Source organism: Rhynchophorus ferrugineus, unplaced genomic scaffold (assembly GCF_030347505.1).
Source record: "Rhynchophorus ferrugineus isolate W39M unplaced genomic scaffold, kcgeb_rfMv2 rfM6, whole genome shotgun sequence".
Classification (NCBI taxonomy): domain Eukaryota; kingdom Metazoa; phylum Arthropoda; class Insecta; order Coleoptera; family Curculionidae; genus Rhynchophorus; species Rhynchophorus ferrugineus.
Genome location: NW_027472585.1, coordinates 3,962,258 through 3,978,559, shown reverse-complemented (window position 1 = coordinate 3,978,559; position 16,302 = coordinate 3,962,258). Strand labels below are relative to the sequence as shown.

The 16,302-nt window shown below is 27.3% G+C and overlaps 3 protein-coding genes across 4 annotated transcripts; 2 read left to right on the top strand and 1 right to left on the bottom strand.

The window, feature by feature from the left end:
* Positions 1 to 108: 108 nt before the first annotated feature.
* Positions 109 to 15,795, top strand: Orct (Organic cation transporter). Its single transcript, XM_076407434.1, has 22 exons — positions 109 to 257; positions 1,793 to 1,943; positions 5,024 to 5,213; positions 5,274 to 5,377; positions 5,427 to 5,581; positions 5,633 to 5,801; positions 6,507 to 6,740; positions 6,798 to 7,012; positions 7,333 to 7,514; positions 7,567 to 7,703; positions 7,762 to 7,899; positions 9,526 to 9,553; positions 10,007 to 10,152; positions 11,422 to 11,611; positions 11,668 to 11,771; positions 11,825 to 11,979; positions 12,063 to 12,231; positions 13,257 to 13,496; positions 14,615 to 14,829; positions 14,888 to 15,069; positions 15,122 to 15,258; positions 15,315 to 15,795. Exons 1-22 carry the CDS (start codon positions 242 to 244, stop codon positions 15,445 to 15,447), a joined length of 3,390 nt encoding a protein of 1,129 aa, XP_076263549.1. The 5' UTR covers positions 109 to 241; the 3' UTR covers positions 15,448 to 15,795.
* LOC143198385 (uncharacterized) lies at positions 1,945 to 4,531 on the bottom strand. 2 transcript variants are annotated; one of them, XM_076407559.1, is made up of 5 exons: positions 4,331 to 4,531; positions 3,975 to 4,271; positions 2,718 to 2,797; positions 2,527 to 2,661; positions 1,945 to 2,174 (listed from the first exon to the last, which is right to left on the bottom strand). In XM_076407559.1, the coding sequence occupies exons 1-5, from the start codon at positions 4,448 to 4,450 to the stop codon at positions 2,165 to 2,167; spliced, it is 642 nt and encodes a 213-aa protein (XP_076263674.1). In that variant the 5' UTR covers positions 4,451 to 4,531; the 3' UTR covers positions 1,945 to 2,164. The 2 variants fall into 2 exon arrangements, with proteins under 2 accessions (XP_076263674.1, XP_076263673.1); XM_076407558.1 differs by having other exon boundaries at positions 1,945 to 2,164; positions 4,331 to 4,522.
* Positions 2,980 to 3,984, top strand: LOC143198384 (uncharacterized). The gene has a single exon (XM_076407557.1). It carries the CDS (start codon positions 3,041 to 3,043, stop codon positions 3,956 to 3,958), a length of 918 nt encoding a protein of 305 aa, XP_076263672.1. The 5' UTR covers positions 2,980 to 3,040; the 3' UTR covers positions 3,959 to 3,984.
* Positions 15,796 to 16,302: the final 507 nt, after the last annotated feature.

Here is a 16,302-nt window from a genome sequence, read left to right as displayed (position 1 = left end):
ACTATATTAAGAGAGAATGTTTATTGATTTTTAAACATAATGGACTAAAATAACTTAACATTCAGACGTTTTAGAAATGATACTATTAATATACCAAAAAGTAGCCTGATTCTAAAATATTGCATTTCATATAATAGCGGCTATTACCGTTTTAAAATATTTAAAAATATATTAAAATCAAACTTGAAACTATGCCTTATAGGTGTGAACCTTCATAACATAGGAAAATCACTTGTGTTTCATGTGTGTTCTAAAAGGTACTATAACATAGTTTCCAGATAAAAATAATAATAATAGCAAATAGGTAAGTGCTTAACAGAGATTAGTTTATAGAACCACGCCAAAATATAATAGGGTGCAACTCAATATTGTTATTATTTAAGAAAATAATTACATTAAAATAATATTATATAGCATTACATTTTTGCAATATTAAAGCAATATTGTTTTTAATAGTATATTAAAAAAATATTTTCATAAATTATTTTCAAAATTATGTATATTATAATTATTTAATAAAATTGTATTATATATATATATATATATATATATATATATATATATATAATATGTATAATATATATATTGTATATTTCTAAATAATGCGACGAATAATGAGTCATATCTTATTATTTACTATTAAATATTTATAGTTATTTGAGCTGAAAAGGTTTACTTACTATAGCCTTAAATAGATTAATACATTTAGAAATTGTTAAATTGAAACTTCCTGCTCTTATACGTTAACATAACAAGATAGTTTACTAATTAAAATGACTGAAAAGGTTTAAGGTATACTAAAACATCCCATTCAAAAAATAAAATAGTATTTTAAAAATACAAATTTTACTTATACCGTTTATAAAATAGCATTAAACACCTCATTATTACAAAGCAAAATATTTAAACTCCTAACTTTCAACCAAAGTCACGTGATATGGTTTTATCATTTTTATCAATTTGAAAAATTCTTAATAAACCCAAGATAAGTATTTCCGGTTAATTTTTGCGTTTTGTTATATATTACCCGTTTAACACTTTTTATATACAAATCATTTATTTGAAAACTGGATAGCTGGGTATCAAATGTCATGGCATACTGAAAAAATAAGTCAGCAAACGATTTTTCAAAATAATACAAATTTCTTATAAGGCGTAAACACACATCTGTTTTGATTTTAATAACATCATTTTATATCAACCTAACAATTTGCTATGCTAATTGTTTGTTAATGTTTGTAATAACTACAAGTTTTGAAAAAGTAGTTAGAATTTTAACATTTGTTAGAAAGCTGCCAGCTATTTTTGTTATCAGAATATGCAAACATTCTACATCGCTTATTCTAACACTGTGAATAATTTGCATTTCAAATTTAATAATTAAATTTAAAATTATGCTGTAAATGAGTTTTTACATAAAGTGACTTTTAATATTTGATCATTTTATAAAACCTCCTTTTTAAACGACATAATAAGCTTCTTTTTAATTAAGCAATTACTATATACATTTTCTTAATATAAATAAACAGTACTAAATGTTATCAATTTAACTTATATTAAAGAAGAAAAATAATATCATTGTTAAAATTATCTCTGGAGTCCAACAAATATATTTTTAACTTGAAAAATGTTGTATAAATAAATGTATTTTCTCAAGATTAAACTTTTAAAATAAACTACAGCTGGCAACAACGCCAATAAAACAATCCCTCATTTTTTAAACATTATACTAATTAATTCATTAAATATCGGCCAGGTTTCAAGTTTGTAAGAGAATTTTCCGATTTTTAAGCGAATACCATGAGTTACGATGATGTGATACCGCTTCTGGGCGACTTCGGTAGTTACCAGCGGAAAATATATTTCCTCCTATGCCTTCCTGCAATTTTGTGTGCCTTTCACAAGTTAGGAAATGTTTTCTTAATAGCAGAACCACAATACAGGTAAGTTAAACTATTTTATTCATTTATAAAAACATATAATATATATTAATTGAAATGCAAATTATCTATATGTACAACATAAACATACGCTTATCAAAATGACCTATACTTCCTATATTTTTTAATGAAATGTGGGACGGACTTCACAAGTTAATAGATACATCTGCATCATGTAGGCTTTTGTGAAAAGTGTTTTATGATATAGTTGTTTGGTTTCAAATCTAAAAATAACTATTTTAATTGGATTATACAAACAAAAATAATAAATGACTAATTATTACTACAGCGCATATCTTTGTATTAGTAAAATAAACAACTTGAATGGATTGGTAAAATAAAATTGCCCTTGATCTCATATTCATATCTAAACTGGAAACCAAAAGGTTACCCAAAAACCAAATAAATGATAAGCTAAAGAACCGAGTAAACAAAGCGTCCTCGAATAAATACACGGCGTCATTTTTAGCAATTATGAGATCATTACAACTCCCATTATTTCCAACATTATTAGTAATAGATAGAATCAAAGAGAATAAATATAAGTATATCCAATGATTTTAAAAAAATAAAAATTTAAGTTTACCCTGTCTTATCAAAAAGTTGGCGAGCTCCTTCTTGACATTCAGTCATCGCCAAATCGATTCTATTGAACTGATTATCCTTACACCAATCTTGAACAGTATTTACTAAACGTGAAGCAATACCTTTCCTTCGATACCTACAAAATGTAATGTAATAATTTCAATGTAAATTTATTTGTCAATAATATTTTACCTCACATCCACCGCCAACCGAAATAACCATGCCCATTCTGGGTGATGAAAATGTTTCATAACAGCAACTGTTCCTATTATCTATAATAAGTTACTTTAACATTGAAAACAAGCTTCATTAAAATAATTTATACACTACATGGATATTATATTAAATATTACTATATTAAAAAAACATCGACTCTTTTAAGAAACCGGCTTAAACTACCAACGCTATTCAACGTAATTATTTTTAATTCATATTAGCAGAAATGAAAACATGATAAGATTAACTTCTCATTTCAATAAAATCAGTCTACATTAAGTAAACATAAAATTAACATTATGAATATTAATTTTTTACTACTGCTATTGGTCGGAAATTTAATATATGTGTCAGGGCAGTGTTTTGATAGTGTAGTGTTTACTGTGTTCAGAAATGACAAAAAAGTTATCCTTCAAAGGGCAGACACTGTAAATGATGAAAAAGAAGCAACAGAGATTTATGCAAACGATCAAGATATACATACACTTCAAGCAGGCTGCTTTAAAGATTTGCCTAAGCTGAAATATATTGCTCTGACTCGGTCGGGAATTAAAAATGTAGAAAAAAGTGCTTTCTTAAAATTACCTAGCATAAAATCTATAGCAATTACATTCAATAATATTGAAACTGTATATAATGGAATATTTCACTCCTTGGGTATAACGAAATTAAGCTTACTAGGAAATAAAATTAGTACTATTGAGGAACACTCATTTTATAATTTAACATATTTAGAAATATTAGACCTCAGTTACAATAATATTTATAGTTTGAAGTCAAATATTTTTTACAAAACAGAAAATATAAGAAAAATCAATCTAAATAATAATAAATTATATTATATTCAGGACAATTTTTTTTCTGTATGTTTTAGTTCTATTGACAGTCCTAATTCTTTAATTGATTTAAGCGCTAATTATTTGTCAATAATAGATAAGAAACTTTTTAAAGGTGTATATTATATTGAATATCTACTGTTAAATGATAATAATATAACAAAAATTGATCCAAATGCTTTTATTAGTGTTATAAAAGGTAATATTTTAAATCTGCAAGCCAATAATATAGAAAAAGTACCCAATAAAATTTTATATGGAAAATTTGAAGAAGTATTGTATGATGAAGGCAAAGAAGATATATCAAATGAAAGTATACCTTTAGGAAATTTTAGTTTAGATGACTCTAACATAGATTCTTTAGTGTTAACAAAAATGTAAAAATAAATAAACTTACCTGTCTTTTACCTTCGGGTTTAATTTCTAGATTTTCCACTTCCCTTTCAGTTATAATTTTATACCAACATATATTTGGGTTTTTGGTGAAAAAATAAGGTTCATAAGCTTCCGCTACCCAAGATTTTAAAGGTTTCTTCTCATACATTAACTGAGCGGATTTCATAGTTATTGCAGCGTATATAGCAACATACATCAAAAGAAGGACAATTGGTATAGTACATAAACAATAAACTAATTTGACTTGAAAAAATATAAATAAAATAGCAGACAAAATTATCATTGTTTGAAATGTCGTCTAAAATTGTTGAACAATGACGAATAACATGAAATTACATATATGTATATTACTTATACCTCATTAAATAAACCACCATAAAATGTATTGATTATATTAGAATTATAAGCATTTCGTACTAGTTCAGATACTTGGGGAGTATCGGTGACTTTTTGTTCTCTAAGGACTATATAGTACATCTTTTATGTTAAAATATAATTACATAGAAAACGCTATGTGTATCTATGAATTAAAAGTAAAACTTTGTGAGGTTAAGTTAAACCCGAAATAATAAGCAAATATACTTGCACTAGTGTTTGTTGGGTTGCCATTTTTAAAATAATCCTAAGTAACTAAAATGTATATACCTATGTTATTTAAAAGAATAAAATGTGTCGTTATAAAATAAGCATATGTTTTTATTTAATTGTGTGGCCTTTTGGCGTAGCGGAAAAATGGAATGGAATAAATTCCTTATTTTAAATTACATAAAATATATATATACTTTATACAGAATATTACCGAAAGGCTTAATCTAACATATATTTATGGCAAAATTAAGATATATATATATATATATATATATATATATATATATATATATATATATATATATATATATATAATACATAAAAATATACATTTTAATAAGATTATGCGTCCAATGCGTGCAAGTGCGCGCTTACTTTAACCCGTTAAATTTAAGGCATCTTCAAATTTTGTGTAACAAATATGAATATGTTAATTATATTTATTTTAATGATTATTTGTAGGTGTAAATTGCCGGATGAATTTTCAAATTCCAGTTATAACCTGAATAAAACAGAACTGGAAAAATGGTATCCTTACAATAATTTCAACAATAAATTCTCTAGTTGCGAAATAATTATAAACAATCAAACAGTCCATTGCAATGAATTTATATACGACCCAAAGACTTACGGATATACAGCAGTAATAGAAGTAAGAAAACAAATGAAATATGGTAGGGATTAATTTGATATAATAATGAATGTCTTATAGTGGACTTTAACATGTGAAAACGCATACTTAATAGCGATTAGTAATTCGATATTTATGTTTGGCGTTATGGTGGGTTCTATAGGATTTGGTGAACTATCCGACAGGTAAATATAGCAAACGTAATTTGGACAAATGTCGATATTATCTTTTCAGATGGGGAAGAAAGAAAACGTTCTTTTTGTCGCTAGTAACACAAGTGGTGTTCGGTATAATTGCCGCTTTTGCCCCTGAAATTTGGACATTCAGTATAGCCAGAGCAGTTGTAGGGGCTACAACCTCTGGTGTATTTTTAGTAGCTTATGTTATAGGTAATTAATCTCAGAGCGATTTGATTAAAATAATACTTAATCTTTTTGTAGGTTTAGAAATGGTAGGTCCTTCCAAGAGAACAATTGCCGGGACTGTGTGTCATATGTTTTTCTCCGTAGGCTACATGGCAACAGCCTTCTTCGCAATTTCTATTACAGATTGGCGAACGTTACAGTTTGCACTCACAGTGCCTGGTTTAATTTTTTTGACATATTGGTGGTAAGTGTGTCAAAGTTATTACGTTAAAACCTCTATACAAATAATTGTGTATATATATATATATATATATATATATATATATATATATATATATATATATATATATGATTTTATATGAATGTAATAAACATTTGACACCACATAAAGTTACGTTGTCACTTTTTTATAGACTTAATGGAATATATTACATTAAAGACTAAAGACTAAATAATGTTACTAGTTTGGAGGGCTTAACCCATGCCGCCTATGATTGTCGCAATAAATCCATAATCTGATGCAAGAACCTCTCCCTTTTTATAGCAGATATAAAAAACGCCTTTTAATGACTCAGATCAAATATTTTAAATCGTAAAGGAACAAATAGCGTTTCTGGTCTTCATTCCCAAAGGTGCCAGTGCCTACTGACGATAAATCAGCTCTTAAATTTGCTCCTACTTAACTTGAGGCTAGTCTTTATACAGCAATTTCTCAAGTGTTTATAATTTAACAATTTAATAAAAACTTGCATCTTTAATATATTCAATGACATTGATTTCTAAAACGTAGGTAAAAAGTTATTTTTCCAAAGGTGATGTGATGTTTTGTTAAATTAAATTTATTTTGAAGAAATCACACAAATATTAAACACGATATTAGTTTTTCATATACCTAATCTACAATACAATAATTTCACGCTTTTATAATTGTTCGGAAAACATTTTTTAGGATCATACCGGAATCTGCCAGATGGTTAATCAGCAAAAATAAAATCCAAGAAGCTAAAAGACTGATCCAAATCGCCGCCAAATCCAATAAAGTGGTTATAACTGACGAGACTTTAGATAAGCTCCTGGTATGCAAGGAAGAAAAGGTCGAGAAAAATGAAAAGAAACCAAGCACTCTGGATATTTTTAAATATCCCAATTTAAGAAAACGTACATTAATCATCTTATTTGATTGGTGCGTAACAAATAAGCGGTGTGGATACATTACCTTAATTAAAAATAATTATTATAGGTTTGCTAATAACATTACTTATTATGGACTTTCATGGAACACGAACAACTTGGCTGGCAATCCTTACCTTAATTTTGTAATATCGGGTGCAGTAGAATTACCAGCTTATACCTTTCTGATATTAACTTTAAACCGATGGGGAAGAAAAAAAATAATGTGTGGATGTATGATAGTAGCTGGAATCGCTTTACTCTTAACTATGGTTGTACCTAAAGGTAATGTGTTACTAAAAATATACTAATCATTTATTAAAATATTGAATTTTTATCTGTTAAGACGGTAAAATATTTAAATATTTGTTAAAGTCATTCATTCTAATGCATGTTAATCTCGATTAATTTTATCTTAATCCTTATTTAGTTCAACGTTTCAATAACAACGGATTAACAAACTGCCAGAATACAAACAACTGTACTTATCAAATTATTATATAAATTATGTATATATATATATATATATATATATATATATATATATATATATATATATATATATATATATATATATTACATATAATTATTATTTTAAATTTTAGATTTACAATGGTTAACTGTGACATTAGCAATGATAGGGAAACTTTCTATAACAGCCAGCTATGGTGCTGTATACATATTTTCAATTGAACAATTCCCAACGGTTATAAGAAATGCGGGCCTTGGAGCTGGTTCCACTTGTGCCCGTATCGGTTCTATTTCAGCGCCTTATATCAATATCACGGTAATGAATTATATGATTTCTTCGATTAAATTACTTTAAAACATATTTTTAGGCCCATATATGGCAACCTTTACCTTTATTAATATTTGGATCGCTAGCTTTAATAGGCGGTATATTGTCATTGGTATTACCTGAGACATTAAACAAAAAATTACCGGAGACTATAGAGGAAGGCGAACTTTTCGGACAGTAAGTATATATGATCATATCTGATAATTTTAAATGACCGATATGTGCTTTATTGTAGAAAAATAAAGAAGAAATTGACAGAAGACACCATAGAGACCGAAATATTAAGCGCTACAATATCAGAAAAAGTTGAAAAGAATGAAAACGATGAAACACGAACAAGCCTACTAAGTGATAATCCAAGCCCAAATGAAAAGTGATATTCTTATACATAGATGTTTTATGCGCTGGTACAAATTATCTAAAAATGATAAGTGATATTTGCTATTTTTACGAAATTTATTCATAGTCACAAATCCAAAAACTTGTTAACTTAAAACTTGTTGCTTTGTTAACATAAAAAACAACGTTTTTCTGCTGAAAAAATATACCTTTTTGTTAAAAAGTATTATTATATAAAAGAAATTTATATGAAGCTTCTCTTAATATATTGTTTTAAAATTAAATATTTAATAATTGCATTTGTATTAAAATTTATTTATTGTACCAATTTTCTTTATATGTTATATATATATATATAAAATGAACTATGAACTGAATGTAGTATATCGGCAGTATTGCATTGTGCGTTCAAATCTCGCACTGGATTTTGATATTTATAATTATTTGATAATATTTGCATTTTTATATAAATAAATTTTGTATTAATTAATTGTTATATAAACCTAGTTTAAACTCAAGGGAATTTATTTTTAATGTTTGCGATAAATATAAATACCTCGTGTTTATTTATGTACTTGTTATTTATTTTCAACAAGGTGCATTTATAGCGATTAATCTGTTATTTAAAATCAAAGTTATCATTCAGTTAATAACAATTTATAGATAAAAAAATAAACTTCTGACAAATAAGATCTGATTTCTAGTATCAGATTCGCACACAATATTAATAATAAAATTGTAATTAAAATATATTTTTCGCCATCAGATCATATATCGCGTGAGTACTTCATCTGTTTCAATTAAAACATATTAATTATCTTTGTATCTTCCATTTTTTGTAATAGTTTGAATATATTAATAATGATTTTTTTTAAATATCATAAATATATAGATATTGATTTAATGATTCTACCAATTAAATCAATATTGTAGAAAGTATTTCATTCATTAAATTACAAAAAAGATCGATTAATAAATTCGAATTTTTGGTAAGACAACTTTTACTTCCCCTTTTCTACTTAAGCACGTGTAAAAAGTGACAGTTATGTAGCTGTTTTTGGCCCGGAATTTAATAATTAAAGGATCAGATGAAGTCCAAAGTCCATGAACCACCCAATCAGAATAAAGAATTTCCAATCACTTGATACGTATCCCTTTGTTGCCATTTCTCGGGTTTTAGGGTTGTTAACTTTTAAATTTTTGAAGGCCCAAAGAAAAACTATTTTACATAGTTACAATTGCAACATAGCTAAAATACATATCAGAGTTATAAGAAAGTAATGCTATGCATTAAGGTTCACTAAATTGAAATAAAATATTAACAGCAGCTTAATGGCAACAACGCCTTGTATGCGTTTACAGGTTATGTCAACTCAACCTATTTAATATTTTGAAATTAAAGGGATTTGTTTAACTTACGCTTTGCGATTTAAAAGTAACCACTTAATATATTTGAATGGCCGTAAAATGAATTAAACAGTGATAATGAAGGAAAGAAACGAACTTTATTTCATTAAATAATTATTAGGTATTTTAAAAAATTAAGCATTATTTTAATTGTAATATTTTATTCCTATTTAGAATAACAGGAAATTTTAACTAACTAGATCATTAATATAACTCTATTATCATAATTACAGCTATTCATTTATAATTTTAGGTGTTTCTATTTAGTGGCTGGATCAAAGGTTTAAGGTTCTTTCAATAGGTCTGGAATTATTGAATATTTTAATCCCTTGCGGTAAGTCAGTTTCCTTTATTTAATTTTATATCACCACTTTACAAAATATTCATTTTATATTTTTAAAATATTTAAAAAATAATATATTTATTTTATATTTTTTAAAAAATAATAGAAAATGCACATATAAGTTTTTGATCAATATTATGCTTTAACTAAATACATATTGCAACATTCATACAATAATTGCAATATGGTATGTTATTAATAATGAAAATTCGGAAATAGATCAATAGTATATATGAATTGTCTGGTTAATGATATGAGAGACTTGTTGGTAATATTAATTACATTTACATTTAATTTTTTCAGTAGAGCTATAACATATTTTTAAAAATCTCTTTTAGGAAGTTGCTATAAAGACAGTATTTAGAAATTAGTTGAAGACTACCAATTATAGAAAATGGGTTTTGATGAAGTTATACCACTATTGGGAGATTTTGGAAAATATCAGAAAAGAGTATATTTTCTTTTGTGTTTACCAGCAATCACTTCAGCTTTTCATAAATTAGGAAATGTATTTCTTTTGGCAGAGCCGCAATACAGGTAATTACAGCTATTAGTTTTTTTTTGTTGAATTTATATATACACACTACATCTAAAATTATGTTTATTCATATTATAATATTAATATTATTCATAATTATATCAATTCATAATATGCAGTAATTAAGTAAAACTCATTTATATATAAATTTTCAGAAAATAGTTTGCTATTTAAATCATTTTATATATGATTAGTTCACGCTATAACATTAAGTTTATATTAATATATCAGCAGAAATATTAGTAGAGTCACATGTAAAAGATGTCATGGAACTGACAAAATAGCAATTAATATGTATTTTAAATTGCATTTTTATATTATCTTTATTAAATAAGATTTTAATTATGAAGGTTTATATAGCAATTTTACTTTTTATCAAATTACTTTTATCTATATTTCAATGATAAGAATCTCTGTCCTGAAAGATTTTCTTATCATTATAATAATGTTATTTTAATTTCACGGAAAATCTGTGCCTTAATTTTGTTACATATGAAGAATGTCTTGTTTTTAAATTAAATGTTAAACTGGTAACAAGACCTCTGATTAAGCCAAATTTTGTTTTTGAGATTATTATTATTATTCATTAAATTCAATAAAAACAATGCATTGTGCACATATTGATTTACTTTATTTGCATTTTATAATCTTTAAATAACCTTTGTTATCAATTACCTTCAAATTTATTTGTGAACTATTTATAAATCATTTATTATAAAATTAATGCTTGGCCTTAACTGCAAATATTTAGAATATATAAATATATATCAGGTTGACAAGAAAGTATTCTTAATTATCTGGTGTGAAGTATATAAGTATAATTAATTATATGAACTTTAATAATGTATTATATTATTACATATGTTAAATTATGATAGAACATTTTTATGCTTACATGTTAAGGTTAATCATCAGAATTCATCAACATAGCGTCAAGTGTGCACCTTGAAATGTTTCTTTAGTGAAATCCAGATTTTGATATAGTTTATGCAAGTTAATCATATTGGGTTCATTGTTGTTTTGGAATTATGTCACTGCTTTAAATATTCAGTCTACTAAAGGTTACTAGAATGATACATACATTTTTGAATTTGAATAATTTTGAAGTTTATTTTGAGTCAATGTCATTTGCTGTGCATAGTGAAGTGATGTCTGATTGTGTGACAGAAATACCTGTTTTAACGTTGTGTGTGACCGGCGAATACTGTTGTGTATGCATAGATATATGATCTAATTCTATTTGATTTATAATCAATAATTTATTACAGATGTAAACGACCAGACGAGCCCTTCGATAGCGACTATGCTCTCCCTAATTCCGAATTTGAGAAATGGTATCCATACGACGCACTCCATGGCAAATTTTCCCAATGTCAAATACGATCAGGAAACTCTACCACGCACTGTAACGATTTCATTTATAGTCACGATGATTACGGGTATACAACGGTGATAGAAGTTAGTATTTCCATGCATATTTGGATTCATCATATAAAAAGCACTCTTCATTTTAGTGGAATCTTACTTGTGAGAAAGCTTATTTGATTGCAACGTGCAATTCGATGTTCATGGTGGGTGTAATGTTAGGATCTATAATATTTGGCGAAACATCCGACAGGTACTAGAAAATTACTATATGTACTAGATATATTATGTTATTGTATATTTTAGATGGGGAAGAAAACTAACTTTTCTTGTATCGTCTATATTGCAAGTTGTTTTCGGAGTTATAGCAGCGATCGCTCCGGAGTTTTGGACTTTTGCTATTTCACGAATGGTAGTAGGCGCTGCAGCATCTGGCGTATTTTTAGTTGCGTATGTTATGGGTATGTGAAATTATAACGGCAAATAACGTACAAGATCCTTTTAAATTTCGAAATTATGTTTTCATATATATATCTTCATATAGGCTTGGAAATGGTTGGGCCCTCCAAACGTTTGTTAGCTGGCATGGTAGTTTTTATTTTCTTTTCTGGGGGCTATGTTTTAATAGCCCTTTTTGCCAAATTGCTACCTAATTGGAGGCACCTGCAACTAGCTCTCACGCTGCCTGGCGTATTGTTTATATTTTACTGGTGGTAAGGATACATCATATTTCATTTTTTATATTTTTGAACATTTAATAAAATCAACTAAAAATAATAACTTAAACTGAATGAAATTACACCAAAAATGAATTCCTAATCTAATAATAATTAAATATCTTAACTGTTGCCTTTAATATTAAAACAATTTAATATAGATATAATATATATCAACAATATACAGGTTTTCGATGAGCATGGGTCGATTTTGATACCAGATAGCAAAAAGACTGTGTATTGTGGATTGTACTTGTTCCTTAACGATATTGGTGAGACCATGATGAATATGTGCCACAGCAGTGACATTTTCTTGATCCAAATGAATGATGTTGACTTGATATTTTTTTGACCTATATATCGATATTTTTGTTAGCCGTTATTTTCTCAAAAAAATTATATATGTTTCTTAAAGATTATAAAAAAAAATCATTTTTAATAAATCTTTAAAATTAAGTACCAATTTTTAATTAATTTTTAATTTTGTTAAAAATATCACTGCCTCTCAAAATATTTCAATAATATCCATTTTTTTGGTCGATATATCAATATATTTTTTGCAAAATAGGGATATTTTTCATGGTTGTTGCAAAAAAAATAGTTGTGAACACTACGAGGGGCATTCTGCAAGAATAATTTCGGGGTAAGAAATTTCTTACAAAATTGCATAAACGGGCCCTTAAATAAAAATTAGTTCGTTAGCACTTTTATACCATTTCAAAATCGATCCTCCTTCATGGAAAAAACCTTTATACCGGTGGTAATGATTAATGCATGTTCTTCATTTTTTTCTGTGGTAGCATCTAAGAATACTAACATTTTACTGTAGAAAAAATGGTAATATCAGTTTTTTCTAGGCTTGAAGGGCATTTTCTCTTTAAAGAAAATGTCTTTGTTCTACAGAATTCTATTCTAAACACAGAATAAATAATTCAGATGAACAATTTCATTTAAACGGTAACAGTGCTTCGTTTTACCTGGCCGTTTTACGTTTCAAATATGGCATTTTGTTAATTTTACAGGTTCATTCCGGAATCTGTACGGTGGCTATTATCAAAGAATAAAATCGATGAAGCCAAAAAAATTATCCAGCAAGTGGCAAAAACAAATAACAAGACTATAAGTGATCAGCAGTTGAATACGTTATTGAAGAATGGCGAAGATGACGATAAAAAAGAGACATCACAGGTTACAGCGTCGGTTATAGATCTATTTAAGCATTCGAGTTTAAGAAAAAGGTCTTTGATAATTTTTTTTGACTGGTAAGTTTAATACTTAATTTTATGCTTCAAATGTTTAATTATATATTATATTTGGTAAAGGGGAATTTAATAGGAATTAGCGATTGAAAACGGTCGAAACAGTCGATAGTCAAACAAGTAGCGACTGAAAATAGTAATTACTATTTTCACTCAAATGCATGGTTCGACTGGTTTTTTCCATTGGTGATGTCTGTATAAAATGTGAGAAAGGAAAGGACGGAGATAATTGCTTGGAGCAGTTAATTTAAATGTTCTTATATTTTCCAACGGTAGAATAAGCGAGACGGATTTGTATTCCTACACGTAATAGCTTTAAAAAAGAAAAGGAAAAAATAATTACTGAATACTATTAACATGCAATGAACAATTTCATTTTAAAGGAAGTAGAATTATTTTTATATTTGAATGTTCCGTGGATCTGTAAAAAGGAATGGAATTTTTCTAGGGAATGAATACCCCACAAATGTTTTATCGTATTTTAATATATTAATTGCAATTTTTTAAATAATATACTATAATAAATATAGACATATATAAAAGCGTTTTTAAATAAAGTAAATGCTTTATTTATTATTCCACGGAAATATTTTTTTAACAAAAATCGAGAGAGTAATTGAAATATTACCTATTATTGACATAAAAACAGTTAAAAGAATTTTACTATTTATCATTCACAATTTTATTCTTTTTACCCTATTACATTAACAGTCTTGAAAAATATCATTCCAAATTGCTGCTATATTAATATACAATATATTGTTATTTACAAGCAAACTATCAAAAAAAAAACATAAATCTATATATATTACATATAAATCTTACATAGATAAGCATAAATTGGGTACGACATAGTCAGAAAGTTAAAAATCAGTCGAATGAAACTAGTAGAACCAAAAATAGTAACTAAAAGTACACGACTGAAACAGTCTATAGTAAAATGTAGTAAAATCAGTCAAACCAAAAATAGCGACTGAAATAGTCGAAAATAAAAAGTAGCCAATTACTAAACAGTCAATAGTCAATTTCAGTCGAAAGTTCCGAGTTTCTGTTTTTTTAATATGAAATAATGCTAAGCCTGAAATGAATTTATAGTATTCTATAACACATGAAATTTTTAGGTGTGCCAATAATATTACGTATTATGGTTTATCCTGGAATACAAATAATTTAGGTGGTAATCCATACTTAAATTTTGTTATATCAGGAGCGGTAGAAACGCCAGCCAATATATTTACTTTATTAACGCTGAACAGATGGGGCAGAAAAGTTATTTTATGTGGGAGTATGATATTTGCCGGAGTAGCATTATTAGCGACATTACTTATACCAGTTAGTAAGTGCCTTAAATTCAATATATCCCTGAGATATTTTTTAAATAAAAATTGATTCAGATATCGTCTGGCTTACCGTGATTCTGGCTATGCTCGGGAAAATATCTATAACTGTTAGTTATGGAACAATATATATTTTCTCGGCTGAACAATTTCCAACGGTGGTCCGAAACGCGGGACTGGGTGCAAGTTCGACCTTTGCTAGATTGGGATCAATAATGGCGCCCTACATTAATGTTATGGTAACATCTCATTATACATAAAGTTTATTTAAATTTATTATACTATTTCTAGGCGCACGTTTGGCGGCCATTTCCTCTTTTAGTATTTGGAGCTTTGGCTCTACTGGGGGGTGTTTTATCTTTAATGCTCCCGGAAACTCTCAATAAAAAACTGCCAGAAACTTTAGCTGAAGGCGAGGCATTTGGAAAGTAAGTAATCATACAGCTCATTTATATACGATATAGTTAACGTTACATTCATCTAGAAAATCTAAAGATAACGCACAATTAAAGACAGTTCAGGTGATAGAACCTTCGAGTGACGCTAACGAAAAAGAAGACGCAACAACAGATTCAAATTTGCTCAAAAAATCAGGCGATGAAAACGGCACATCGTAAAATGATTGCGGCATGGCTACTTACAAACAGGAAGTCTCTTCTTCATTATTTGTCATTTTTTGCAGTATTTTAATATATTTGTATGTTATCTGTTTTATTTTAAATCAGGTGGTGTTCGTTAAATTATATCTAGTCGTATTAGGGCACTGTATTTTGAAATCTATGTCGTTTTTTGAACTTTTCATACATACGGTGTCTACTTAATACTTTTTACAAGGATATTGTTTTTAACTGATATTTTATTTAATAGTTTATATACTAAATTATGATATTGTATTTAATACATTACATTTTTATGTTGTATTTTCATTTTCTTTCTTTATAATTAAAGTATACCTTCGTAAAGAACTCTTGAATATATTTTTATCTAATGTTTTAACTACTAACAATTGAGCAGCCTGATCAAGTGATGAAAGTGCACCTACAAGAACTCAGGAAAAACATTATTCAACATCAACCATCATCAATTATGAAGCTTTCATGAGCCACTCTATTTCACAGAAGTCAACAAGTGGCATATACATACTTTTCAAAATAAAACAAGTATTTCTTTAATACCTCACATACAAGTTGTTTCATTTCAATTCAACATTGATTTGTACTTACCAAGAATATAATAATTGCTTTTAAGAGAATTTCAGAGTTATATTTTCCCATTTATATTATTGAATATCATCTAATTATAGCATAATGATCTTGTATCTATTGTAACAAATGCTTAGTGCTTCACGTTTTTTTTTGGGGTGGGGGGGTACCAGAAACCGCACAAAAAATTGTTAGCCTTTGTTTTACTTATGAATTAAGCGGTCCACAGGCATGGATTATTTAGAGCATCAAGTAGTCTTAATACGCCAC